Genomic DNA, 27,732 nt, shown 5'->3' on the forward strand with positions numbered 1-27,732 from the left:
TTCTGGGTTCCTAGAGTAAAAAGGAATTTATATGTTGGTTGCTATTATTATTTATATTTTAATTTCAAATCTTGATAATTTTGACATATAAAGTAAGTCTTGCAGAGGGTTTACATTCTGAAGCAACGTCCCAATGGATTAGAACTAATTGGGATTTTCAAGTAAAGACTTCCTAAGAAAGTGTTTTCCGAAGTCCAAGGACTCAGATTTCTTTATATCTGCATCCTGAAGGAGATATCATATTATCAAGTGTAATGCTTTTATCCACTTGACTCTTGAAGATAACTTAGCATCCAGTATAGGGAATATGTAGGATTTCTGGAATGTCATATTACATGTTGTAAGCAAACACTTGTTCTGGCACTAATTAATTGTTGAATTTCACCATGGAAGTAGTTTTACTCACACTGTTTTGGGTAAGAGAAAGAAATATGGTTCTACACTGTGGCTGGCAAGTGAGGACAAGGTACAATACTAAGTTTTGTACTAGTTATAGTTTTTATTTAATTGAGGGTTTTTTTAATGTGTACTTTATCTAATAGATTGGGAGCCTTCTGATGGCAGTAACTATATCTTATTCCTGCGTTGTGGAGGTCTCTCAAAGTGTTGATAAAGAGCAACAACTCAAATGTTTGGGTGCTGAAAAGGACTCCATTAGTCAAGCAGTCCCTCTGTAGAGTGGAGCTTCCAAAAGGACAAACAGGCCTGAGAAAGTTCAGAATTGGGCCCATGAAGTGAAGATGGTTAATATAAGAATGTCAGCTGCTGACAGAACAGAGGAATGTGAGACTATTCCTCTGGGTGGTTTCTGGATATAGCAAGAGACAAAGACATTCTCAAGACAACTCATTTGGGTGAGGCCTAGGTGACAGAAAAAGTTACATCACATTGCTCTCCATAGCTCAGCCCAGGTTTGTTTTCAATGTTAAGGTCTCCCTTGGAGAAGGGCAATTTCATCTGCGAGATAAGTGACATAATCATTATTCACCTGGGCTTGCAATATCTATCTTTCTACGCATGCATTATGTATATATGCATCTATCTATCAGTCTGTCTGTCTATCTATCTATCTATCTACCTCTCTATTGTTTATACATCTACCTATTTACTTTCTTTGATGGCAAATCTTGATTATCAACTTGACTGGAATGGGAAGTGCCAAGGAGACTAGGAGAAGATACCTGCGGGAGTATATGTGAGAATGTTTCCAGACAGAATTCATTAAGAGGGGAAGGCCTGCTTTGATGAAGGTGGTACCATCTCATAGGCTGGAGCCCCAGATGAATATAAGAGGTGCAAAAGAAGAAATCCAGCCTCTGTAGTTATTCTTTTGCCTCTGCTTCTTGGTTGCTGTGATCAGCTCTTTTCCTTGCCTTCCTTTAGATGAACTAAAATATCTGAAACCATGCACGTAATTCTTTTATCCCTTAAATTTGCACTGTCAGGGATTTTGTCACAGTGATGACAAACTAATTAGCATACTAACTACCCATCCATTCATCTATCTACCTGTCATCTCCAACCATCTAGCCCTTGCATGTGTGTATACACCCATCTATCCTTATATGTATGTATGTGTATATTATGTATGTATGTATAAATGAATTATATACTACCTATCATGTATGTTATCATGTGTCTTTTATCTCTATTTTCTATCTATCTACATATTATATCTATCTATCATTTACCTATTTCTATTGTCTTCTAGTTAGATTGTGAATAATCAAAAGTCTAAGCATAGTTTTCTTATTGCTAATCGAGAACACAACTAGTATTCCCAAATACTCATTAAATTTACTTATTTATTTTTGAATTTAGGGCTGTGAAGAGATTGAATCAATAGGGAAGCAGTTTGAACCTCGAGGGATGAGACTTTATGTGAACACTGTGTCTGAACAGGACAGTGGGAGTTATGCCTGCAAAGCTATATTGAATCATGCAGGGGCACAGTACACAGTTTTAAATAGCATCTCGGTGGACATCAGTAAGTATGTTCACATCTGTTGCTTAGTTTTCCTTTTGGCTTTTCATAAGCTGGCTGGCTTCAGGCTTTGAGCAATGGTGGTCTGGCTCTTGATTTTTCCAGAAGTGTATCACTAAAATATGATCATCTCAAATATGCTACTGTTAGAAAAAAAAAAAAGATAGGACAAATTAGGTCAAAGGGCATGGACAAGCATAGTTTTCCTATCCCCCAAACTCCTCAGATCAGAATACTTAACATTCTAATTTTAATTGTGAAAGTTAAGTGAGAATATAAATATAGGGTCACAGATAGAGGGTCTAATAAAGTGTAGGTGTTCAGCACATGATAGGTATTATTACTATTACTAATTTCCTTCAGCTATCATTTGTGAATACTTTGGTGGGCCATTCCAATGTTGGCCTCCCTTGACTTGAGCTCTGTAAACTTTAGGGTCTTTAGATATGGTTCTAGGGTAACTTCCTGTTAATGGGGTGTCAGTTCTCAACCTTGACCTGCATGTTTCTGTCAAATATATGCTCTGGGGATTTGAAAGCAGAATCTTAGAAGTTGAAGAAACCCTAAAAATAATTAAGTTGAGTCATCAAGCTTACAGAGGCCTAGGAGAAGACCAAATTATCAATGTTCACAAAGCTGACTGATTTAAAAAACAGGTTCCTGAATGCTCAAGTAAGCACTTTCTTTATTAAATGCACTGGACAAGGAATTGTTCTATGTTCTCTCTTTCCTTCCTTCCTTCCTTCCTTCCTTCCTTCCTTCCTTCCTTCCTTCCTTCCTTCCTTCCTTCCTTCCTTCTTCCTTCCTTCCTCCTTCCTTCCTTCCTTCCTTCCTTCCTCCTTCCTTCCTTCCTTCCTTCCTTCCTTCCTTCCTTCCTTCCTTCCTTCCTTCCTTCCTTCCTTCTTTCCTTCCTTCCTTCCTTCCTTCCTTTTCTCTCTCTCCCTCTCTCTTTCTTCCTCCCTCTCTCCTTCTCTCTCCCTTCTTTTTGTAATTGTTTTTAGTGGTAGTGGGGATTGAACTCAGGGCCTCACAGTCACTAGGCAGGCACTCTCCTGGTTGAGCCAGGCCTCTGGTCTCTTTTTTGTGTTGATTAATTTCAAGGGAGGTTTTCATTTTATACCAGGGGTGTCATAGGCTGTGATCCCACTACTTGTGTTTCCATATTGCTGGGCTTACAGGCACTTGCCACTGTGTCTAGCCACTGTGCTGGTAGCTAGGTCGCTGCCTTCACCTCTCGAGTAGCTAAAATTAGAGACTTGAGCTATCATACCAGACAGAGGGAAGCTTGTTTTTTTTTATTGTTTTCATTTAGAGGGAAAGAAAGAACAGTTAAATACTTCTTTGACTTGTATCTTCATGTTTATCACTAATTTCTAGAAAACCTCACCTAGCTAGTTCTTGATGCGTGGTTGCACTGAGTGATGTGTCTGTGCAGCATGCATGGTCTCTGCTTCCCTGATAGAGACCCGGATGCTAATCCAGGGTGCACCTTTTATTATGTACGTCCAGCAACTCACTGAATGCTAGCCCTTTCCTGCCCACTCACAAATAGCTTATGTGATTTAAGTGAGTTTTGTTAGCCTTTAATTTTAATTTACTTCATTAAGAGCCTCTTAGTGAAGAAGATAAGTTACATTAGATTTAATGCTGTCATGCAGACAAGGTGGGTTGGAGTGACACTGATGTTGGGAATCATGGTAGGTTGGGATCAGGTAGGACCCTAAAATCCAAACTGGGAACTATGGATTACACTTCAAGAACAATGATGAGCACTCAGAGGGGCTGAGAATTGGAGAGTAGTGTGGGTTGATCTTTGTTTCGGAAGCAGCAGGTAGGTGCTGCACACAGAATGTTTTGTACGGGCATAAGATAGGTGAGGAGCTAGGCAGAAGTGCAGGTGCCACGTCATACTGACATGGGTAACATGAAGAGGGAAAGCTCTGGTTGTACTCAAGGCATCTGCAGAGGCAAACTTGAGACCATGCATGCTGCACAGACATATCACTCAGGGCAACCACACATCAAGAACTAGTTAGGTGAGGTTTTCTAGAAATTAGTGGTAAACATGAAGGTACAAGTCAAAGAAGTATTTAACTGTTCTTTCTTTCCCTCTAAATGAAAACAATTAAAAAAAACTTGAATATAGGGAATGGAGAATAAGGTGGGTCAGGGTCTTTGCGTATATGCAATTGTTTGCATGGTGATGCTAGTCAGTGCAACAAGATAGCTTTGGGAGGGGAAGATCAACTAAGAGGTTGAAGGTGACATGCTTTTGAGACATCCAAAAGGAGTTGTAGAACAGGCCATGCCTATGTGAGTCTGCAGGCTAGAGGAAGGGCTAGAGGAGCTTAGATTTTGAAAGTCATTGGTCTTTACATGAAAATCAAAGATGTGATTGTGGATGAGATTATCTAGGGAAAGAGCAGAGATAAGAATGAGGGATAAGAAGTGAAGCCAGAGACAGAGACTAGGCAGTCATTGTTGGACTTGGTGATGGTGAGGAATGAAAAGCTATTGCCTAGAATGACTTCCAGGTTTTACATGAATGTGAACTAGGGGCTCATTGTCCATTAACTAGCTGGCACTAACTTCTTTTTGGATTTACTAAATTGGGTTGCTTTATAGAACCCACAAATATTATCATTACACAGGACATGTATTTCTGCATTTTTCCTAGTTTTCTTTTGTCTTACAACTTTTCCATCTCTCACCCCAAATATATAAAAAAGGTGTGGGACAAAGCAGGTGATTGATAAGTTTTGGTGAGCAAATAGAGAGGAAGAGTAGAGAAAGACTGAGGGGCAGAGAGGTGATCATGAAGGGAGAGGTGCTCATGGGATACTGGGGAGCAACAGAAGAGGAAAGGATGTAAAACAAATGTGGAACTTCAAGGTAGGAGGAGGGAGGAATGAAACCACACATCATGGTAAGTTAGGGTCATCATTTGTCTCTCCCTAGAACTTCAGCTAGAACTTTGTTTATGTGTGTTTGGATTGTTAAAGTAATAAGGTTCATTAGAGCAAGTTATTAGTTTACATTATTATCAAATACTATCACGGCTTAAGTAAATTCTTTTGGTAGCTCAATTTTGTCTTATTGAAGGTCTGTGACATGCTATCTTTCATTATACTACATTGAAGTACTTTGGATATATTGTATTTGGGGCTCATGGAACGTTATGTGGGTTTTATTTCTTAGCAGAAAGAATTGAAAATGGAGGAAGAATCCCTAAAATCATTTATCCAAAAAACAATTCCATTGAAGTGAAACTTGGTAAGTAAAGCCATTACAGTCATTGAAATTACCAGGGCCAAACTCAGAGAGGTACAAGTTTTCTAGTGACTATACAGAATCTCAGAGATGAAGAATAGCTCCCTCCCCACCCTGCCCCACCCCTGTCACCCAGCCACCAGATATACTCTTGAGAGCCATCAGATTAAAACCATGACAGCAGGTTTGGTATGTGGTTCTGGCCATAAACACTGTGGGTCTCAATAATCAGTATAAATATCGAAGCAATAGTGATAGAAATGTAAAAACAATTCTGAAATAAACTACTAATCAATAATGTTGGTCCAGAATTCTGGGTTATATTATGTAATAATGGGTTATACATTTAAGGAGCAGGAGAAATTACTTTGTTATGTTTCTTCACTTAGTTGGGAAAAGATTAAAAACATAAACTCCATTTGGGAGCACAACAAGGAAAAGAGGGCTCATTTTTTTTTCCTTTGGTACCAGACTTAAGGCTTGAATTCAGAGGCTGGGCACTGTCCATGAACATAGTTGCTCAAGCCTAGTGTTTTACCACTTGATCCACAGCCTCACTTCTGGCTTTTTGGGTGGTTAATTGGAGATAACAGTATCATGGGCTTTCTTGCCTGGGCTGTCTTTGAACTGCCATCCTTAGATCTCAGTCTCCCGAGTAGGTAAGATTACAAGTGGGAGCCACCAGTGTCTAACTTCAAATTATTATTGTTTTAAACTTAAAGTAAAATAAAAAAATAGAGTGAAAAACCCTAACATATTGAGGACCTTCTGAGAAAAAATTAGACTCTTAGACTCTATTAAAACATAGCTGGTCAGATAAATCATATATTAGAAACCATTATGATTTTATATATGTTTTTTAATGGCTTATGTTTGTCATAGTAGCTACTCAGAAAGCTGAGATCTGAGGATCAACGTTCAAAGGTAGCCTGAGCAGACAAATCTGAGAGACTCTTATTTCCAATTGACCAGCAAAAAGTCAGAAATGGAGGCCTGGCACAAGTGGTAGCATGCCAGCCTTGAGTCAAATCTAAGCAACAGCTCAAGAGCCTGGACTCAAGTCTCAGTACCAATACATTTGTTAAAGATACCTATTAAAAACTAATTGCATAAGTAGTTTATCACTTGCTTGACATACCACAAAAAACAGACTAGGGGATTTCAATCTATTAATAAGCTTTTTTTTTCTCTTTTACTTATTTTATTTCCACCTTTAAGTAGTTGTACAAAGGAGTTACCATTCAAAAAAAGCACATATGAATACAATGAATCTTGATCAGTATTCAGTCTGATATTAATCTTTTAAGGCCAAAATGTATTAAATGACAATCGGATCACTTTATGTGATTGCTTTGTTACAATACTTTATTACAATTTGTTTTTGCAAGGCTGGGGACTCAGAGCCTTGTATATGCTGAGCAAGTATCCCAGCACTAAACTTTATTTCCAGTTTCTCTCATACATAAAATTTTTATGTATCAAATAATAGTATTTCAAAATATAAAGCTGAAAGTTTCAGAAGTACTAGGTAATACAAATGACAATTGTTTTAATTGTATTGAGGAAATAGAAATCCAAGAGGATACACATATACTGGTAGCTCAAACCTATCATTGTAGCTACTCAGGAGACTGAAGTCTGAAGACAGAGGTTCAAAGTCAGCCCAGGTGGACAGGTATGAAAGGCTCTTGTCTCTGGTTCATCAGCAAAAAACTGAAGTAGAGGTATGGCTCAAGTGATAGAGCTCTAGCTTTCAGCAAAAAATCCAATCAAGAGCATGAGGCTCTGAATTCAAGTCACAGTACTGTTGAACACACACACACACACACACACACACACACACACACACGATTAAAATTGGCCACACACACACACACACAAACACACACACACACACACACACACACGATTAAAATTGGCCACACACACACACACACACACACACACACACACACACACACACACACACACACACATACGATTAAAATTGGCCCAAGAAGTATTTCTGGTAAACAAAGATATTTAGGACTCGACAGCAAGATGCATTTGTTTACCAGTTGTCTACCAATTTGAACCATTAAAAATGGGTAGAATTTCATTTAATGTTTTTTTTAATGTCTTTTTTTAAAATAAGTTTTTTATTGTGAAAATACTGTATAGAGTGGTTACAGTTACATGAGCAAGGTAATGAGTACATTTCCTTTTTTTTTCTTTTTTTATTGTGAAAATACTGTACAGAGGGGTTACAATTACATGGGCAAGATAATGAGTACATTTCTTATCAAGCATTGTAGCCTTCTCCTTTGTTTCCCCTTCCCATCCCTTCCCATCCTTCCCCCCACCAACCCTCCCCCCCACCAAAGTTGTAAAGTTCATTTTCGACATAATGACTTGTACCTCTCACTGTTGCAATGGGTCCACCTGTATCCCTAGTTAAACAATTTGTTTTTTCCCTTCCCCTCCACAAATTATACCAACATCATATACAGTGAAAGCAGGGGTTATACTGTGGGGGAGGGACATACAAAGCAACAAAGAAATCATCTTATAAATGTGTTAGAAACAATCGCATGAAAGAAAAAAAAACATTTGAATACATATCTTAGGGTTCATTTCCCTAACATCAACTTATCTGACCTTTTCTGCTTGACTCAGACATATACTAGTTATTGCAAATAAAGGAAACCATGGGACCTATGTTTCTTTGGGTCTGGCTTACTTCACTTACTTATCCAGCATTGTTGCCTCCTCCTTTGTTTTTCCCCTACCATCCTGTCCCCCCTACCTCCTCAACTACATTCCCCAACCCTCCTACCCCCACCTAAATTGTAAAGTTTGTTTTGCAGCATAGTGTCTTGTACATCTCATTGTTGCAGTGGGCCAATCTTATCCTAATTTAAACATTTTGTTTTTTCCCTTCCCCTCCCCAAATTATACCAACATCAAATACAGTGAAAATAGTGATTATACCATGGGGCAGGGACATACAAAGCAACAAAAAAAATCACATGGTTCCTTATAAATACGTTAGAAACAATAGCAAGGAAGAAAAAACCATTTGTGTCCTTATCTTGGGGTTCATTTCACTTAACATCATCTTATCTGAGCTTTTCTGCTTGTCCCAGACATATATACTAGTTATTGCAAATAAGGGAAACCATGGGACCTATGTTTCTTTGGGCCTGGCTTACTTCACTTACTGTAATTTTTTCCAAGTCTTTCCATTTCCTAACAAATGGGGCAATGTCATTCTTTCTGATGGAGGCATAGAATTCCATTGTGTATATATACCACATTTTCTTGATCCATTCATCTACTGAGGGGCATCTGGGTTGGTTCCATATCTTAGCTATGGTAAATAATGCTGCAATAAACATAGTTGTTTAGCATGATCTTGTTTGTGATCATTTGGGTAAATGCCCAAAAAGTGGGATTGCTGGGTAATAGGGGAGCTCTATGTGGAGTCTTTAGAGTGGAAAAAACAAATAGCCTCTTCCATAAATGGTGCTGGAAAAATTGGTTAATCACCTGTAGAAAACTAAAGCTAGATCCTTATATATCACCCTGAACCAGAATCAACTCCAAATAGATCAAAGACCTTGGAGTCAAAGCAGACACCCTGAAAACATTACAAGATGGAATAGGAGAAACCCTAGGTTTCCTTGGCACAGGCCGAAATTTTCTTTTTCTTTTTTTTTAATTTAATTTATTTTGTTGGTATTGGGGCTTAAACTCTGGGCTTGGGTGCTGTCCCTGCACTCTTCAGCTCAAGGCAAACGCTCCACCGCTTGAGCCACAGTGCCACTTCCGGTTTTCTAGTTTCATTGGAGATAAGAGTATCATGGGGCTGGGAAGGTGGCTCAGTGGTAGAGCGCTTGCCTTGCATGCATGAGGCCCTGGGTTCAATTCCTCAGCACCATATAAGCAAAAAGAAAAAAGCTGGAAGTGGCGCTGTGGCTCAAGTGGTAGAGCACTAGCCTTGAGCTGAAGAGCTGAGGGACAGCGCCCAAGCCCAGAGTTCAGGCCCCACAACCTGATCAAAAAAAAAAAAAAAAAAAAAGAGAGTCTCATGGACTTTCCTGCCTGGGCTGGCTTTGAACCGCTATCCTCAGATGTCAGCCTCCTGAGTAGTTAGGATTACAGGCGTGAGCCACCGGTGCCTGGCCCGAAATTTTCTTAATAGAGACCCAGAAACACAACAAATCAAAGAAAGGTTGGACAAATGGGATTGCATGAAGTTGCAGAGCTTCTGCATGGCAAAGGACATAGCTAGCAAGATCAATAGAAAGCCCACAGATTGGGAGAAGATCTTCACTAGCCATACAACAGACAAGGGTCTCATATCTAAAATATACCTGGAATTCAAAAAATTAAATCTCCCAACAACAAATCTCAAAGAAACAACTGCCCAATAAATAAGTGGGCTAAAGACTTACAGAGAAACTTCTCTGAATAGGAAAGAAGGATGGCCAATAGACACATGAAGAAATGCTCAACTTCTCTAGTCATAAAAGAAATGCAAATCAAAACAACATTGAGATACCACCTCACCCCAGTTAGAATGGCTATAATCAAGAACTCTAATAACAACAGATGCTGGAGGGAATGTGGACAGAAGGGAACCTTAGTGCATTGTTGGTGGGAGTGTAAACTTGTTAACCACTTTGGAAAGCAGTATGGAGTCACAAGACTCCACATTTAACGTTTCTGAGTTTGATTGCTCCAGGCTCCCGCCTCATTGTGGACTGCAATATAACAGATGTGAAGGAGAACACGAACCTGCGATGCTGGAAATTCAACAACAGTCTGGTGGATGATTACTACAATGACTCCAAGCGCGTTCAAGAAGGAGTTGAGTAGGTGTTTCTCTAAACCCAGCAAAAGTCGGTGCGGGGGGGGGGGGGGGGGGGGTAGGGAAAACACAAAGGAGGAGGTAACAGTACTCGATAGGAAATGGACTCATTACCTTGCTCAAGTAACTGTAACCCCTCTGTACAATATCTTTGCAATAAAAAAAGCATTTAATAAAGTTTCCCATCCTGTATAAAATTGCTGATATTACCCTCTGCCTTCTTGTTACTGCTCTTAGCTTTGTCTTTCGAAGATCCTTGTGTGCCCTTGCTTTAGGGAAGTGTGAGATATGCATGTTATTAATGATCCCAACTTAATTCTGGACATGTGGCAAAACGTGAAGCATGCCTTACTTCTCTCAATTGCTACTCAAGTCTAGGCTGCCCCATTTAGTCATATAAACAACCATAAACCTTCAAGGCTTAAACAGCAAAACTAGCCTAAGATGAGAGAGAAAGGTCACAGTTACTAGTAACTTGAGAGCAGAAAGAGCCTGACAAGGAAAACTGGGCAAAGCTTACCCCCCCCCCCCGCCCCGCCCTACACACACACACACACAGTCACTCTTCATTCAACTATCCAGAAGAAAACGCAAATCTGTATCTACATAATGCATAATGTAAACACTTATTTGTGCCACTGGATGAGGCATTCATAGGGTAAAAAGGATGGTCCAAAATGTTCTCCAGGACAGAGCATTTAGAATGATGATTATGAAGTTTTTTGGGTAAATAAGATTTGCATATTAATGATTGCCCCCCCTTTGTTTTTTTTTTTTTTTTTTACAGAACCAATGTTTCTTTTCCAGACCACAATTTTTACACAGTAAACATAACCTTCCTGGAAGTGAAGATGGAAGATTATGGCATACCTTTCATGTGTCATGCTGGAGTATCTGTCGCATACATTGTATTAAGGCTGCCAGGTAATTAATGCCTTATGTTTCAAATACTGTTTAGAGGGTACAAAGTGATAGCAAGGAAAGGCACATAAGAGAGATGGGATGTCACATGCTTGGCGTGGGGCAAGATGATGATATTAAATGCAGAACCCAGTGGTGATCGCTAGGAAGGAAACAGTGCAGCGTCAGACATGCACCTTAGAGTGCAGTTTATTATGTCAGGCTGGATTGCTCAACTTTGATAACTATTCACTTATGACTTTTATCTTCTAGTTTATTATACAGTAATTTGACATACAATGAAATGCTTATGTGTAATTTTGCCATGTGACTTTGCAAAAGTATCTCTAATTCTGATATTTGAGCAGGAGGTGTTCCAGCTCCAAGTGTGTACATAAATTGCACCTAACACTATACAGAACATTTCCTTTACGTCAGTACTGGGGCTTGAACTCAGGGCCTGGGCATTGTCCCTTAGTTGTGTCACTCAGTGCTGGCGCTGAACACTTGAGCCACAGTTCTAACTCCTGGAGTTTTGCTCGTTGGAGGAGATAAGAGTCTTATAGACTTTCCTGCTCTGGTTAGTTTTGAATGGTGATCCTCATAGTTCAGCTTCCCGAGTAGCTAGGATTATGGGCATGAGCACCTAGATTTGTACAGAGCATTTTGATTATTAATTGGAAGTAATAAGACAGAGTGGAGAATGGAAGGTGAAATCATAACCTTGTGAACCTCTTTAAATTCTGCATCGTATCAGGGGACTGCATGAAGTGCCTTGGAGATAGTTATGTGGTTTACCAAGGCAATCTTGGTTCTATTATTCTGTGTGTGTCTGTGTGTGGGGGGGGATATATGAAAAGAGAGAGAGGTTAGCTATATACTAGAGAGAAGGCATGAATCACCATGTAGGTATACTTCTCCAGAACCTAATATCAAGTGTAGTGGGTTATGCGTGAGTTAGCAGACATATTTTTCCTTCTGCTGGTATCAGGACTTGTGAGTGGCCATCTCTCTCTCAAGAGTAGCTAGAAATAGTGACATGTCCACACCAGCTTGTAGTTTACTGTGCACTCATTTTCTCCCTCTCTTCTGGGACTTGGAGGCTAAGTTCATGCCATATCCCAGCTGCGCCAACTGAGCATGAGCACACAGCACCTGTTAGTTACGTTCATTCTAGGCTCTGTGGACACTGTGGGCCATATCAGGTGGGAGGAGTCTCAGGCTCATCCTTTTCCTTTGCCTGTTTTTCCTCTGTTCACTGGCTTTCAGTTCACTGCACTACTTCCCCCTAGTTGCTCACGTGCACTCATCCTTTGGTGGCACCTTTTGGGATTCTTTCTACATTGTCATCTCTGTTGACCTTCTTTCCTCTGTGGCTTCACATATCATTTCAGTACAGGTAGAGAGAAACAAATTCCAAATCTCTACTCTCTTCACATGGCAGCTCTGTCTTGCCTAGTGTGGGTTGGGTGGAGGTATATCAGCTCAGGTTAGAAAGTTTGTCCTCTCAAACATCATGGTTCTCTTTCAGTTTTTCTCTTTGCTAATGGTACCCCTGTGTCTTCCAGGTAATTCAGACTCAAGATCTGGGGTCTGGTTGATCCTTTCCCCGTCTTCTTTTATGACAATGCCCAATGAACTCCTGAGTTCTATAGTCTTCCTCCACAGGACCTGCCTGTGTCATGTGCCCACTCCTCTCCATTCCACTAAATGGTGGAGCATTTTCAACTCAGATCTTTTAAGGTTCAGTTATCAGGTTCAGATAACTTGCCTCAAAATTTTTAGCTGTGTAGCCACAGAACTGATTCTCAACAACTCTGTGCCCAGGTTTCCTTATCTGTGTAGTGGGATTTTGATACTACCTTCCCTAGAGGACAGTTGTTAGGAATGAGTTGGATTTTCTTTCTAATTTTTAATTGTGTAGTGTCGCATACATAGGGGAAGAACAATAGACATATTTAGCACATAAAATTACCATATATCAAATGCATATAAAACCACCACCTAGGTGAAAAAAAAAGCATTATCAGATCTGAAGAGACCCCCCATATATTCTTACTGATTTAATATCTCTCTCTTATTTAGATAACTCCTTCTAACTTCCAGGAAAGTCATTTCTTTGCCTTTCCATTCTTGCTTTTAGCCCTAAAATTGCAATAAAGTATTGCCCTTTTTTGGGGATTTGAGAGACTTAGATGATATGATTTTTTTCTATGCTGTACCTCTTCTCTTTGCTGTTCTGGGGTGTGTTGGTGCACAGATGTTGTAGTGTGTAACTGTGGTCCATTCATTTTACATTGAGGACTGTTAATCCACTGAACAACTGGGTCACTCTTTATTCATTCTACAATAGTTACATGATCATTTGAGTGGCTTCCAGGTTGGGACTCTTAACAAATAATATATAAAAATTCCTTTGTATGTGTCTCCTGGTAGCATGTCAAAGTATCTCTTTATGCTATATAACCAAGAATAGAATGACCAAATGAGGGTCTGTCGTTAGCTTTCCTACAATGCCATATTATTATTCCCCAATTTATGCCCTGTCCCCAATAGTATATGAGGGAATCAAGTGAGATAATTTGCAATAATTTGGCAAAGATAATTTTAGGACTCACATTTAGTGAGTCTTAAAAACTTGCATTTTTTCATCTCTTTGCATTTACTGACTCTGGCCAAGATACTATAAATATATGGTACATGTATTACTATATACTATATATCTTCTAGTAATGGTGATTATATTTGTATCTCTAAGGATAGCTGTCATTCTGCCAGTCTTCTGCATGGGTATCAGTGCCACCTCTTTTGCCTGGGATGAAATTGACACACCTGGCTTGGAACTCAGGGCCTCCCCAATCTACCTCTTCCATTCATTTCCTGTCTCCTATGTTCCATGGAGAACAGAGTCAGATCAGAAATGAGGAATGGCCTTCTGTGGGCCTCATAGTTTTCTGTAGACAGCAAGGACAGAATGATTTTTCATCCATCGAACAGCAAAGAATCTTCAGGTGTCTCCTACACTTTGGCAATTCCCTGTCTTCTAGCAGACATGTAGTTTGCTTTAGGCCATCTACATTAGACACAGGGCCACCAGAGAAGAAAGAGGGAAAACTATAGGTCACTTTGGAGATTCCATGGAATCTGAAGTGGTCATAATTTGAATCTGCCTCAATCTGTAACCTTGAGAGCTTTATCTGGTAACCTATCCCAAAGCTGACTAATGGAGAGTTCTGATCTCTGAGTATTGACTAGCTGAAAATGCTATGTTCAGAAGAATTTTCGGGCCAATCTCGGCCTCAGAGGAACTAATGCTGTTATCTGTTGACACCTGTCTTTCATGTGGGAAGAAGAGGGATTATTTACCATTTTTTAAGCTGATTAAGAAGCTCTTTCTTGCTAAACTCATCTTGGCTCCTACCAACATGCCTCGCACAGTGCACATTGTTTTATTTGCATTGAGTACCTAGAAATATCACCCTCTTTTTTTAAAAAATAAGTTGTTATTGTAAAAATACTGTACAGAAGGGTTACAGTTACATGAGCAAGGTAATGAGTACATTTCTTATCAAGCACTGTTGCATCTTCCTTTGTGGTTACAGTTACATGAGCAAGGTAATGAGTACATTTCTTATCAAGCACTGTTGCCTCCTCCTTTGTTGTTCCCCTACCATCCCCTTCCACTTCCACAACTACTCTTCCCCCCACCCCGCACCCCAATAACACCCTCTTAAACCCAAGCTTACTGCTGGTATACTTGGCTGGCCACTTCTCCATGTGACTTCCTCATTTTTCTTGAAGACACCTCTAGGTTTGAATCATACTTGCTTTGTTTGAAGCTGGTTGACTAGAAAGTTGTTTATATTGGCTGTGTGCTTCTGTAATTTCTTTTGGTCACTTCTCTTTCTGTCATCTCAGGTGAAAGCTGCTGGTAGCCACATGATCTCAAGTGGTAAATAGCATTTTGGATAGGGGTATTCTTATTTGTATTTCAATGTATCTACTTCCTTTCACCTTATTCATTAATGTTCCAATTCTAATGAAACAGGGCAGATGGTATCGCTACTCCTCAACATAATAAATGATGAACTCCGGAATTTCAGAGCATCACTCCTGTCTATTTGCCAGGGGTTCTTTGAATCTCATAAATATTGTGGACATGGTCTTCCTGGCTTGGCTATTTGCAATACTAAAAAAAAAAATCTCTGAAATATACACACACGTTCCCCAGACACAACTACTATTCCAAAAGGAAAAGGTGGTGATATCACTCCCATAACACTGCCGGAGAGAAATAAAAGATGGAAGTAAGGGAGACTCCCTCTCATGGTTAGAAGAGAGAGGTTGCTGGGAGAGACCAGGACAGGACTGGGGCACCAGGGTGGGCAGCTGTCTCAACAGGCTGCACTGGACCTTGCCGGATGTATTTGTCTATAATTATGGATATCCCTATATGGAGATGAGTATTATATAAAATATACAAACAAGCCTGTCATCTATCTGTCTATTATCTATCCGATATCTATTATCTCTCTGTCTCTGTCTCCTCTCTTTCTCTCTCAGGTGGGGTATCAAGCAAATTTCCCATTGTTGGACTCAATCAGGCTGTACATCTAAGACAAGCAATAATACACATGAAGTCTTGAGCCTCAAGATATTTATAGTGTGGGCTGAGACAGATAGCAATAAGCTCCTAAGAGGATATATTAAAAAATGAGAGTACTCTGAGACTTCAGAAAAAAAAAAACACTTCTCACCTTTTCTTCTTTTCTCTTCTTCTTCTACCTCCTCCCCTATCCCACCTTCAAGTCCAGTTGGGAGGGCCAGAAAGAAGTGGCTGGTGAGGTGGAATCTAGAAAAAAAGAGGCTTTCTCTTCCTTTTCCCTGTTCCCTTTTCCATTCCTTCTTTCCTAGAGACTCCTTCTTGGGTAGCACAGATTTGAGCTGTGGCAAGGCTAGAGAGCTGCTTGGTTCCTCTTCTGGGTATGTGGGAGAGATGGCTGGGGACTCAGAAATCCAGAGGAACTGGTTTTGTTCTAGTCATCTCCTGCCCACCTCCGCCCTCACAGTTGTCCTGCAGCATGCTCCCTAGCAAAACTGGCCCTGTGCACCTTTTCTGGGAATGTCTCTCAAATAGGCACCCAGCCTTGACACTGATGACCTAAGAGTTCTGGGTGAGGGATTGACTCAATATCCACCTCATGGAGCTGGAGAGATGGCTTCTAAGGAGATAGTCGATGGTGCCTTCTAGAGAGGAGACTTAATACTGTTCAGACTTGAGGGACTTGAAAGCAGCCTAACAGGACTAAAATCAAGAGCCAGATCCTCTTCTGGAGAGCCTCCTGCTCACCACGTGGTTTCTGGACATGCAGCTTTGAAATCAGCTCATGTACAATGGGAGTCCTCTAATGTCCACCATCTGTAACCAGCACCCTGCAGAACTCTCCTCTCACAAGATCCCAAGAACCCACTTGATTCAAGCCTGTGTCTATTATGGAACTATCAAGAAATATTGAGACAGTATTCCCCTTGAGGACTAAAATATTTTAATCTAATGTTTCTAATGTGTTTTGTATACCTAAGGGATCTAATAGACCTTTTTGTGTTACTGAGATTTTTTTCCCTCTGTCATTTATAGCTCCAAATTTTCAAGCCTACTTGATAGGAGGGCTAGTCACCTTGGCAATTTTGGTTGTATCTGTTCTACTGATCTACAACAATTTTAAGATTGACCTGGTACTTTGGTATCGAAGTGCCTTCTATTCTCCGGGGGCCATCGAAGGTGAGTAAGTTTCACAAAACACGTCTCAAAATTGGCATCTGCTAAGCTGTATGGCCATTTGAAATGTACTTTGTCATGTTTGCTAAGCAGGACTGTCATGTTTATTGGCAATTCTGGCTGTGAGAATCTTTCCGGCACATCCTTAGGCTGCAAAGAAATGATTTTGTCCACGATCAGCATCTTTGTCAAATACAGCGTACAGGTTCTGGGGAAACAGTAGTGAAGCAGCAGGAGAAGGCTCCTCCTGGGCCCACTGCAGCTGTGTGAGAAGGTCTCCCATTCTTTGGTGCTTACACTAAGTGCTGTCTACCATGGCATGTTTTCAGAGAGAGGACAGAGAACAAGGACTACCTGGTTTTGTACCCAGAGGGACTTAAGTGTCCAGATCTATCACAGATGGAGAAAGAAGCGTCTGAACTTGAATTTTGAGTTCTCCATGTACTCTCTGTGTGAAATTAGAGAGACAGATAATTTCCTTCTATTTCCTAACCATAAGAAGGAAGAATGAAGAATGGAAGGCAGAGAACAAAGGGAGGGAAGAAAAAAAGGAACAGAAAATAGAGGGGAGGTGGGAGAGAAGGGAATGATGGGAGGGAGAGAAGGAAGGAATAAAGGAAGAAAAGAAGGAAACAATGAGGGATGGAGGGAAGAGAGGGAAAGAGGGGAAGGAGGGAAGGCGAGAAGGAAGGAAGAAAGAGGGAAAGAAAGGAGGGAAAGATGGAAGGAAGAATGACCAAATTTCCTTCACATGGTGCTGAAGGAGTCGCTGAGCTGAAGCTAAGAAAGAGGAACCTGTGGCACAGGGGCTCCATTGCTAGTGTCTGGAGGGGAAAACAAGCCCTGGTCATCATGCTCTGGGGCCTTAGTGGTGCCTGTGTCGTGCCAGCGCTATTTGATACACAAACACTGTAAGGGATAAACATTGATCACCATTGTGATGGTGATTTTCCTTTTGGATCTCAGAATGGACTTGATGTCCTAAAGGCTGCAAAAAGGAGAAATACATCTGTTTTAACATCCTCCATTTGCCTGAAAACTTTGAGGAGGAGTCCAAAAAAGTTTTTACACAGTTGATCAATGTGGAGAGGAGCAAATTTCTACCATCTTAGGTAGAGACTTGCTGACCAGAGAGAGGAGGAACTGCTACCAAAGCTTCCTTTCAGAGTTGCTAGAACACAGAAGTGCGTCTTCACTCCTGCTTGCCTATGAAGATCATAGCACCAATTATTGCCCACATTTGATAAAACAGGTGCTCTATCTTGAAATGTATTCCAAATTTAGTATAGAAATCAAAATTAATGTTAGGCATCAGTGGTTCATACCTGTAATCTTAGCTCCCAGGAAGCTGAGTACTATGCATTATGGTTTGAAGCTAGTCTGGCAAGAAAGTCTGTGAGACTCATTTCCAGTCAACCACCAAAAATTCTGGAAATGGTCAGGTGCTGGTAGCTCATGCCTGTAATCTTAGCTACACAGTAGGCTGAGATATGAGGATCACAATTCAATGCCAGTCCAGGCAGGAAAGTCTGTGAGACTCTTACCTCCAACTAACCAATAAGAAAACTGGAAGTAGAGCTATGGCTCCAAGTAGGAGAACATTAGACTTTAGCACAAAAGCTTAGGGACCGTGCTCAAGCCCTGAGTTCAAGTCCCATGACAAATTTAAAAAAAAAAAGAAAAAAATAGCTGGAAATAGAGCTGTGGCTCAGTGGTAGAGAGTCTTGCATGAAAAAGCTCAGGGATGACACCCAGGCCCTGAGCTGAAGCCCCAGAACTGGCAGGCAGGAAGGCAATCAGACAAGCACACACGCGCACGCGCGCGCACACACACACACACACACACACACACACACAAATTAGACTGGAGTCTATGTGGTTGTCATGTGCAAAGCTATGGCTTCCATCCTCAGCACAACCCTCATGCCCAACTCCCCCCCCCCCCCCCAACTCCCAAATTGGCAAGCCTTGAGCAACATAGAAATCCATGAAAGCCGCGGGGCTGACAAAATGCAGGTGCCCCCACCCGACATACTCATTAGCACCGTAGATGGTTAGGTGAGGTGTGTGCATTTCTGGTTCTGGCTGTGGTCATGGCAGAGGCCGCCCTTCCTAGACCTCTGTGACATCCCAGCTGCCCTGGCTGCCTCTGACAAAGTGATTGGCTCCCCACTGCTGATTTCTTCTGACATAGATAAGAGGAGTTTGATTGCATTCTGTTTCCTGACAAACAGGGGACTGTATTGCTTTACAGGCTCTTTCTGGAAGCTTAGGCTGCTCTGGCCCCTTGGTATTTGTCCCACTGACTCACTGGGACTCCCAGAATTGTGATTAAGGCTATGCAGAATCCCTGATGAAGCTGCCTGTCAGTGAGGTTGAGGTTAGCAGTGGGAAGGGGAGTAGTGACTCACCCAGCAGATAAGATTCAGGGAGCTCCGCCCACTGATGAGGCCAGCCACAGCACAGCTTCTGCCAGACATGTGCTGGCTGGCCTGAGGATCTCATCAGAAGACCTGACAGGCTTGTTTCCTGTTCTTTTTGTTGTTGTTTTTGCATTTTTCCCCCTTTAGTTTCCCTGAAGTGTATGTTTTGCTTGTGATGAAGGTTTCTAACCCTCAGTCCACAAGAACCACCCTGCAGTAAGTAGCTCTCTGAGTGTTGGCTTTAACCATGAGCCAGTGAAGAGACTCTGAGGTTATTCTCAGATTCCAGTTTATAACTTCTGAGGAAACTTGCTGATTTTCTGGGAACACAGCGTACTAAGTGGTCAGTGAAAAGAAGAATACAGGGAAGACATGTCCTTGGGATTAATCACTTGCTCAGAGGAGGTCAGTCACCCTTATGAGGTGAATGTAACTTGTGGTTTTAGTATGAGTCTGGTGGAAGCCAGGGTGTTCTGTTTCTTCAAGTCATAGGGATTTTTCTGAATTCACCCATCAGGTGTGCATGTGTGAGCCAGAACGGCAGGATCTGTACACACATCTATGCAAATGTGTGTCTCCTCTTACTCGAGGTAGCTTGACAAAACGAAAACAAGACACAAAGGGAAACACATGGAGAATGGTAAAATAAGTCAGGGTTCAGCAGAGCTAATGATACCTCTTAGTTGTTAAAGGCAAATTTGCTTTCAAAGTCAAAGCAAAGGCGGTTTATTATATGCTGGTCCTCAAGAATCCTTCAACTGCTTATGAGAACTTCTCGATTTTTCTGCGACTTATTTCCAAAGGATATGTTAAAGAGTCCTGATTTAAAAGGGTTTATTGTAAGGAATCTTGTCCACAATAATATTCTCATGGTACCTATGATGGTATGTTTTATGTGGCTTGTTTTCTAGTGTCTTCTATGCATGCCGGGATAAACACACCCACTCTCATGAAATTCAGTTTAAGGTACTTACATAAAGGTCAAATTGAACCTTTCAGATTTTTCTACAGCTCTGAGTTGATCAAGTCTGAAATGTAGCAATAGTACATTGAAAGAAAATGGAGAATCAAATAATCTTTTGACAATCTTTCAGACTGCCAAAAGTATTCAATTACACAATATTAGTTTACACAAATGTATTTTGTGTGTTTTTCATAAAATATATAACATGAATGCGTTCATCTATATATGCTAACAGGGATAGATAGAGAGCTTTAACATCACAGGCAGAGTTGAATCTCCTTGAAAATGGAAGAGCTTGGTCATGAGGAAACTGTAGTCACCTCCCCTTTCTAGAGAGTGGGCAGTGTGAGAGGTGGCTAGCATGGCCCAGTTTCCTCAGAACACTGTGTAGTGAGTTGAAATTTCTGAACATTTCTTAATGGAAAAGGTCATTGGGAGGTATCTAACCCATCCCCATTTACTGTTCTGTTACCTCCCTAGCTGCTATTCTAGCAACTGGTAGGAAGCTAGCTCAGCACCTCCTGGTTTAAAAGAATCACTCATCATACTTAGGAAATCTTTGGGCTAATAATGTGGATAAGCACGGTGGGCCTCTTTCAGGTCCAAGGCTTCAGCTGGACCACTGGAAATTGCCTTCGCCTAGTAACCTAACCTTTCTTCCCCAGGAGCCTCTCCTAGCAGTCAATCCAGGTGGCCTACTTTGGGCTTTCTCACATAAGCGCCTAGCTCTTCAGAGTGAGGGTTCCAAGAGTCAGAGAGTCAAAGCAAAGCCATGTTTTCTTGTGTTATCTACAGCTGGATTTCTACTGTCAATTCCAGTATATGGTTCTAGATTCAGTTACAGATGCCTACCTGATGTCAAAGGACTAGACATAAGCACATGTTGTCTCTTTGTGAGGATGTGGCAAAGTCTGAAAGACACGTAAGATCAGAAGCATTGCCCAGGAGGCCATGAATGGAGAATGTAGTCAGGGAGAGTTGCACATTGCTAAACAGGAGTGAGCTTTTTGAAGTTTCCTGCTTCCAGATTTTGTTTTGGCCTCATCATAGATGACGGTGAGCTCAGATTTAGATTAAAGCTGTGTGCTTTGGAGAAATTATTCTATCTTTGTTGGGTTCACCTGCCTTCTTAAACACTGAAAATTCACCTGTGTCCTTCACAGTTGCGATTGGGGGAGACAAAGCCGAGAGGGCTTGGCGCCATTACTGAACCTGACTCTTCAAAGTCAAAGGGCTGGCTGGGGGCCAGTAGCTTGTGCCTGTAATCACAGATACTTAGGAAGCTGAGAACTGGAAGACTGTGGTTCAAAGCTAGTCTGGAAGGAAGAGGCCATGAGCCTCTATCTCTAATAAACCAGCAAAAAAGATGAAAGCATGGTTCAAGTAGTAGAGGGCCAGCAATGAACAAAAAAGCAAAGTGAGAGCAGGAGACCTAGGATCAGCACAACAGATAAACAAACTAAAATAAAATGAATAAAATTAAAGCTGGGCACCGGTGGCTCACACCTGTAATCCTAGCTACTCAGGAAGCTGAGATCTGAGGATCGAGGTTCAATGCCAGCCCAGGAAGAAAAGTCTGTGAGACTCTGATCTCCAATAAACCACAAGAAAACCGGAAGTGGTGCTGTGGCTCCAGAAGTAGAGCGCTCGCCTTGAGCTGAAGAGCGCAGGGACAGCATCCAGGCCCAGAGTTCAAGCCCCACGACCACCACAAAAGGAAAAAAAAATGAATAAAATTAGGGAGCAGAAGCAAAAAAGCCAAAAGGCTCCAGCAACATCTTTTTTTTTGTCTGTCATGGGGCTTGAACTCTGGGCTTGGGCACTGTCCCTCAGCTCTTCAACTCAAGGCTAGTGCTCTACCACTTGAGCCACTGTGCCACTTCTGGTTTTCTGAGTGGTTTATTGGAGATAAGAGTCTCATGGACTTTCCTGCCCGGGCTGGCTTTGAACTGCAATCCTCAGATAGCCTCCTGAGTAAATAGGTGTGAGCCACCAGCACCAGGCTTACAGCAAAATTTTTTACTGTGTTGGTCAGTGAATTACAAATTCATCATTTGAAAATGGTGGCAACCCTTGCATTTTGGGAAGAAGACAGAAGAAGCTATATTTTCATGCAAAAGCTTAGGCAGAAGGCTGGTAATATAGCTCAGTGCTTGAGTACATGCCTAGCTGGGTTTAGTCCCCAGCATAGAGAGGAACAAAACATAATGGAAAAGCTTAGTCAGAAAAAAATGACCAAGGCATTGAGACTTTTTTCTATTTAGAGTTTTTTTGAAAGATGCAAAATTTTTTGCCCCAACTCTTCTATATATATTTTTCCAGCCAAGGGCTTGAACACTGGGCCTGGGTGCTATCCCTGAGCTTTTTTGCTAAAGGTTTCTGCTCTAACACTTAAACTACAGCTCCATTTCCAGCCCACAGACCTTTCTGCTTGGCTGGCTTCATACTGGGCTGGCTTCAAACTGGGATTCTCAGATTTCAGTCTCCTGAGTAGCTAGGATTACAGGCATGAGGAGAACCTTTGTCTTAGAAACTTGTCTGGTTTAGGAAAAGACAATATGGAACCTAAGCATGCAAAAGAGAGAACACTTAAGCAAAAGTGTGTGGTTTGTTTTTAGTCTGAGCCCGTGAAAGAAAAGCAATAGAGTGAGAGAAGAGATGCATCGGCTATAGTCAGGAGAAAGGAGTAGGAAAGCCTGATGTTGGTCATAGTTTAAAGATCAGGGAACACCTCATCTGGAGATGGACAGACCTCCATCCAGGGTGGACAAAACACCAGCCCAACAGATACTCCCTCAGAGACAAAAGGATAAACAATACCAAAATTTTCCATGGGAAAACTTAATTATTTCTAAAAAAGTAGAAAATGTGAGAACTTTCTGATATCTCTCTCTTTCCCTCCTCCCCCCCCACCTCCATTTTTTTTCTTTCTTTAAAAACCTTCCAGCTTTGGAAACTCAAATGTGAGACATTGAATTATAGATAGGAATGCATTCATTTTTTTTTTTTGAATTGGTAGTCCAGTTTGGTGATTTCAGACTTGGTGATTTCACAGAGGTTGTAATTGTTAGGGTTTTGGCCAACTCTACACCCAAAGCAATCGTTCCTTTAATATATGCTCTACATTCCCACTCAACAAAAAGCCGAATCTTCCCATGATTTAGAAACGCCCTGTCCCAGTGTGGATGCAGCCTCTTTGAGGAGTCTCTGTCAGATGACACTTCATTCAGATATTTGCCATGAACTGACTGAGACTTCTCTCTACAGGGGCCATATTGAAGGTACAGCAGGAAGGCTAAGTCCTGACCTCTCTTTCATGACAAGACGTGAGGAGGGGGCTGGGAAGGTGGCTCAGTGGTAGAGCGCTTGCCTTGCATGCATGAGGCCCTGGGTTCGATTCCTCAGCACCACATAAGCAAAAAGAAAAAAGCCGGAAGTGGCGCTGTGGCTCAAGTGGTAGAGCGCTAGCCTTGAGCTGAAGAGCTGAGGGACAGTGGCCAGGCCCAGAGTTCAGGCCCCATGACCGGACCAAAAACAAACAAAACATAAAACAAAAAAAAAGATGTGAGGCGGCAGAAAGAGTGTGTAAGCATGTGCACGATTGCATGTGCATGTGTGCATATAATGGTGCATGGATTTATATGTGCGTGTTTGCACAACTGCATGAGCATGTGTGTGAACATGTATATACATGAGTTTGCATGAATTACCATTATTCATGGAATGCCCAAGAAGAGACCTGAAGGTCAGCAGTGGTTGGTTTAAGAACTAATAAAATAGAAAAGGCAGCATAGATACAGGCTCTGTATACATTTTAACCAGAGTGCAGATGACAAAAACTGGAAGAATACAAAAGTGTCTACTTCACTTGCCAATGTTAGAACAACTCCTTTCTCCAAGTGTTTTTTTTTTAACGTAATAACCTCCCATGAAAAAGGGAAAAGGAATAGATCAGATGTCTTTTTGGCACGCATTAGGCTGGCTTTGAATTTCCAAGCAGCCTGGAGCTGGAAATCCCATGTTCTAGTGAAGGTTCACCTCTGGGCATTATACCCTCATTTCCCTGCCCCCAGTCCTGTTGAGGTTGCTGACCCATTCTCAGGACCCCAGACACAGCATCAGTGTTCCCTCTTCCACATCTGTGTTCAGCTGTTCCCTCTCACACCTGTTTACCCTGCACTCAGACTCTCACTTTTTTTCTGAACCCTTCCCAGCCTGACAGATCTAAGAGGTGTGCACATCCTTTGTGAATTGGTTTGGTGATGAGAGGGATGAGAGGGAATTGCCCTTCTTTCTGTCGATTATGTTAATTTAGCTGTTGTCATCTTGTGGTGCCTTAAGCTGCTTTATTTCCGTGTCTGTGAACAATTGATTGGTGTGGCTTGTTCATCGCTGCATTGTAAATATGTGCTCAGTCTTGTCATGGGGGTGTGTGATGTTGGGCTGGGTGCTCAGTACCACAGAGTATACTCAGTAGCTCATTTTCTCCATGGTGAATTTGCTGCTGGATCTAACTTTGGAGTGATTCAACCTATCTTTCGTGGTATAGTTGGGACCATGCTTCTTGCCCAGGACCTGCTAAGTTCTATCTCAGGCAGCAGGAACGAAGGCCTAGAGGACTTGGAATGGAAATAGGAATTTCAGGAATGATTCCACCTGTCCAGCCTCAGCTTTACTCCCCAGGGGTGGAGATGAGGCCACGCCCCTTCCCCCCATCTGTCAGAGGTCAGCTGCAGGAATGAGATGTAGTGACATGGCAGTGCCAAGTCCGTTAGAGGCATGCTCAGAAGTTACTGAACCCAAACCTAAAGGGCATCGTGGTAGCAAGTCAAGTGTCCATTTATTCACCTGAGGAAATGGCCTAGATTCATTCCACCAACTTGTTTCATTTCCTTTCCAGACAGGAAGCTGTATGATGCCTACGTCTTATATCCCAAGCCTCAGAGAGAAAGCCAGAGCCATGATGTGGACACACTGGTGTTGAAGTACCTGCCAGAGGTGCTGGAGAAGCAGTGTGGATACAAGCTATTTATATTTGGCAGGGATGAATTCCCTGGACAAGGTGTGTTTTAAGTGAGGTATAAGACAGCAAATGAATAAAGTAAGAGGCCGAGTGTGGTGGATCACATCTGTAATCCAGGCAGCAGGGAGGCAGAAGGAAGAAGATTGCAAGTTCAAGTTCAGCCTGAGATTTACTGTGATCTCCTCTCTGAAGAAAATAGAAGGTGTTTGGGGGAACCTGTTTCTTCCTTCACAGATGCCAGCTCGCTTTCCCTTCCTGAAGTTAGTCTGTGACCAGAGCCACCAGCCTCTATGTCCGGTGGTAGACCCATACTTTCTTCTTTGCTTAGGCTACAGCTCCATGCTGGGGATTCCTACCTGTGATGCTCTAGGTCTCACTTTGGAATAGGGATATGGCAATGACTGAAATGAAGCAAGTGCCCTGCCATGGACCATAAGTGCCATTTTGCATCCGTTGAAATATGCAAATAAAATCTTATTTAAAGGTGGTTTTAGAAAGCTTAACCCCACCAGCTTCGTTTCTACCTAAACAAAATGGAAAGTTTTCCTACACCTCTTCCAGCCAATAGGAGTATCTGTGCCTCTAGGGGATCCAGTCAGTCTTTACCTCAGGGTTGGTGTGTAAAACAGGAATGGGGAAGGTTCCCCGACTTAGCTCAGAGGACCAAACAGAGGAGACCAGCACGGCGCACGTCACTCATCACACTCAACAGGAAGCTGAGTTCCATTTCATACCCTGGACTGCACAATACAATGACTGAACACGCCTGTAATCCTAGCTACTCAGGAGATGGGGATCTAAGGATCAAAGATGGAAGCCAGCCCAGGCAGGAAAGCTCATGAGACACTTATCTCCAATTAAGCACCAAAAAACCCCCCAAAAACTGCAAGTAGAGTTGTGGCTCAGTGGTAGAGCGCTAGCCTTGAGCAGCAACAACAAAATGCTCAGTGACAGTGCCCAGGCCCTGAGTTCAAGCACCAGGATTAGCACACCCACACCCACACACACACACACACACACACACACACACACACACACACACACAAAACTGAACACTAAAATAACATATTTTCTACTCACTAGGAAATAGTATTCATTTGCTTATTCAACAAATATTTACCAAGTACCGCTGTATGTAAGGTTCTGCTGCCAGCACTAGAAATACAAAAATAAGCCAGCTAGACAAAGAACCTGTCCTTAAGAGGTGATCATGGTAAATACTCATATGTTATAGAATGTGATTGTAGGTCAATGAGTGCTTGTAGAGCTGAGGGCTTAGAGGGTTTTCCGCTTCCCTTCCCAGTTGGTACTGTATTATTCGGTTTAATAAATTAGTCATATAAATCCTGACTGTTCTAATAACTGTAGTAAACAAGAGAGGAGTATTAACACAAGGTTAACATAACACTTACTCAACCCCCATTCTTTTAAACTGTTTTTTTATCCAAAAAAGATATATTCATCATCTAATACATACCAGACTGTCATGAGACACACTTGTTGGATGAACAAAGAGATCTAGCCACAGACTACCAAAAAATGTGCTCCATGAGCATAGAAGGCCAGTTCTTCAGCAAAGCCAAGAGGACTTCATAGAGTAGTGACAAATATCTGTTCATCTCTTCTTGCCTCAGTCATGTTTATGTTAAGGTCCATTTCCCCAGGGGTCAATTCCACATTCTCGCTAGCACAATGATTCCGCTGCTTTCATCATGTGATCTTCTAAATCTTTTCTCTTTCCAGCTGTGGCCAATGTCATTGATGAGAATATCAAGCTGTGCCGGAGGCTGATGGTCATTTTAGCTCCAGAATCGCTGAGTTTGGGCCTATTAAAGAACTTGTCCGAAGAACAGATCGCTGTCTACAATGCCCTCATCCAGGATGGCATGAAGGTCATTCTGATCGAGCTGGGGGCCATTGAGGACTACAGTGTCATGCCTGAGTCAATCCAGTACATCCGACAAAAACATGGGGCCATCCAGTGGCGTGGGGACTTCTCAGAGAAGTCCCAGTGTGCCAAAACCAAGTTTTGGAAAAAAGTGAGGTACCATATGCCACCCAGAAGATGTCCCTCATCTTCTTCAGTGCAGCTGCAGAGCCAGGTCCCCTGCAGCCACAGGGGAGGGGACAAGGAACTTGTCACTTAGTGACCGACAGTTGGCCAAGGGCACCTCTCACTGGGGCTGCCTGTCCCTGGCTTATTGTTCTGTGCTTGTGAGAAGCTCTGTGTTTGTTCTTGTTTGTTTGATTGAATTACTTCCTTGGAGAAAGACAGGCCTTATTAAACAACCGAGTGGATCCTGAACACTCAGGGATACTAAGCATGGGACGGAGAGAGAAAGCTTCAGGATCCTGTAGGACTAGGTTGCAGAGGGCTGCAGCGGTGGAAGTTCACATATTAGAAAGCTTGGCCTTTGTGTCTGAGAAGGAAGTCTGAGGCCAGGAGAAGCTCATCGTAGTTTTCACCTGGGGCCTACAGAAGCTACTTTCAGACCACCCAGACCTGGGCTCCAGGCTTTAAAGGACTGTATAGGAAT

At 41.9% G+C, this 27,732-nt stretch overlaps 1 protein-coding gene across 1 annotated transcript in view; it reads left to right on the forward strand.

Annotated features, from left to right (window-relative positions):
* Il1rl2 (interleukin 1 receptor like 2) overlaps positions 1–27,342 on the forward strand; it is a 36,404-nt gene extending 9,062 nt beyond the window's left edge. The window contains exons 6-12 of the mRNA XM_042695366.1: positions 1,822–1,987; positions 5,183–5,257; positions 9,981–10,110; positions 10,894–11,030; positions 16,645–16,788; positions 25,073–25,234; positions 26,939–27,342. Of these exons, the coding sequence (XP_042551300.1) occupies positions 1,822–1,987; positions 5,183–5,257; positions 9,981–10,110; positions 10,894–11,030; positions 16,645–16,788; positions 25,073–25,234; positions 26,939–27,342 (1,218 nt within the window). The remainder of the gene's footprint in view (positions 1–1,821; positions 1,988–5,182; positions 5,258–9,980; positions 10,111–10,893; positions 11,031–16,644; positions 16,789–25,072; positions 25,235–26,938) is intronic.
* The last annotated feature ends 390 nt before the right edge of the window (positions 27,343–27,732 follow it).

Source organism: Dipodomys spectabilis, unplaced genomic scaffold (assembly GCF_019054845.1).
Source record: "Dipodomys spectabilis isolate Male_0828 unplaced genomic scaffold, ASM1905484v1 ptg000187l, whole genome shotgun sequence".
NCBI classification, from domain to species: Eukaryota; Metazoa; Chordata; class Mammalia; order Rodentia; family Heteromyidae; genus Dipodomys; species Dipodomys spectabilis.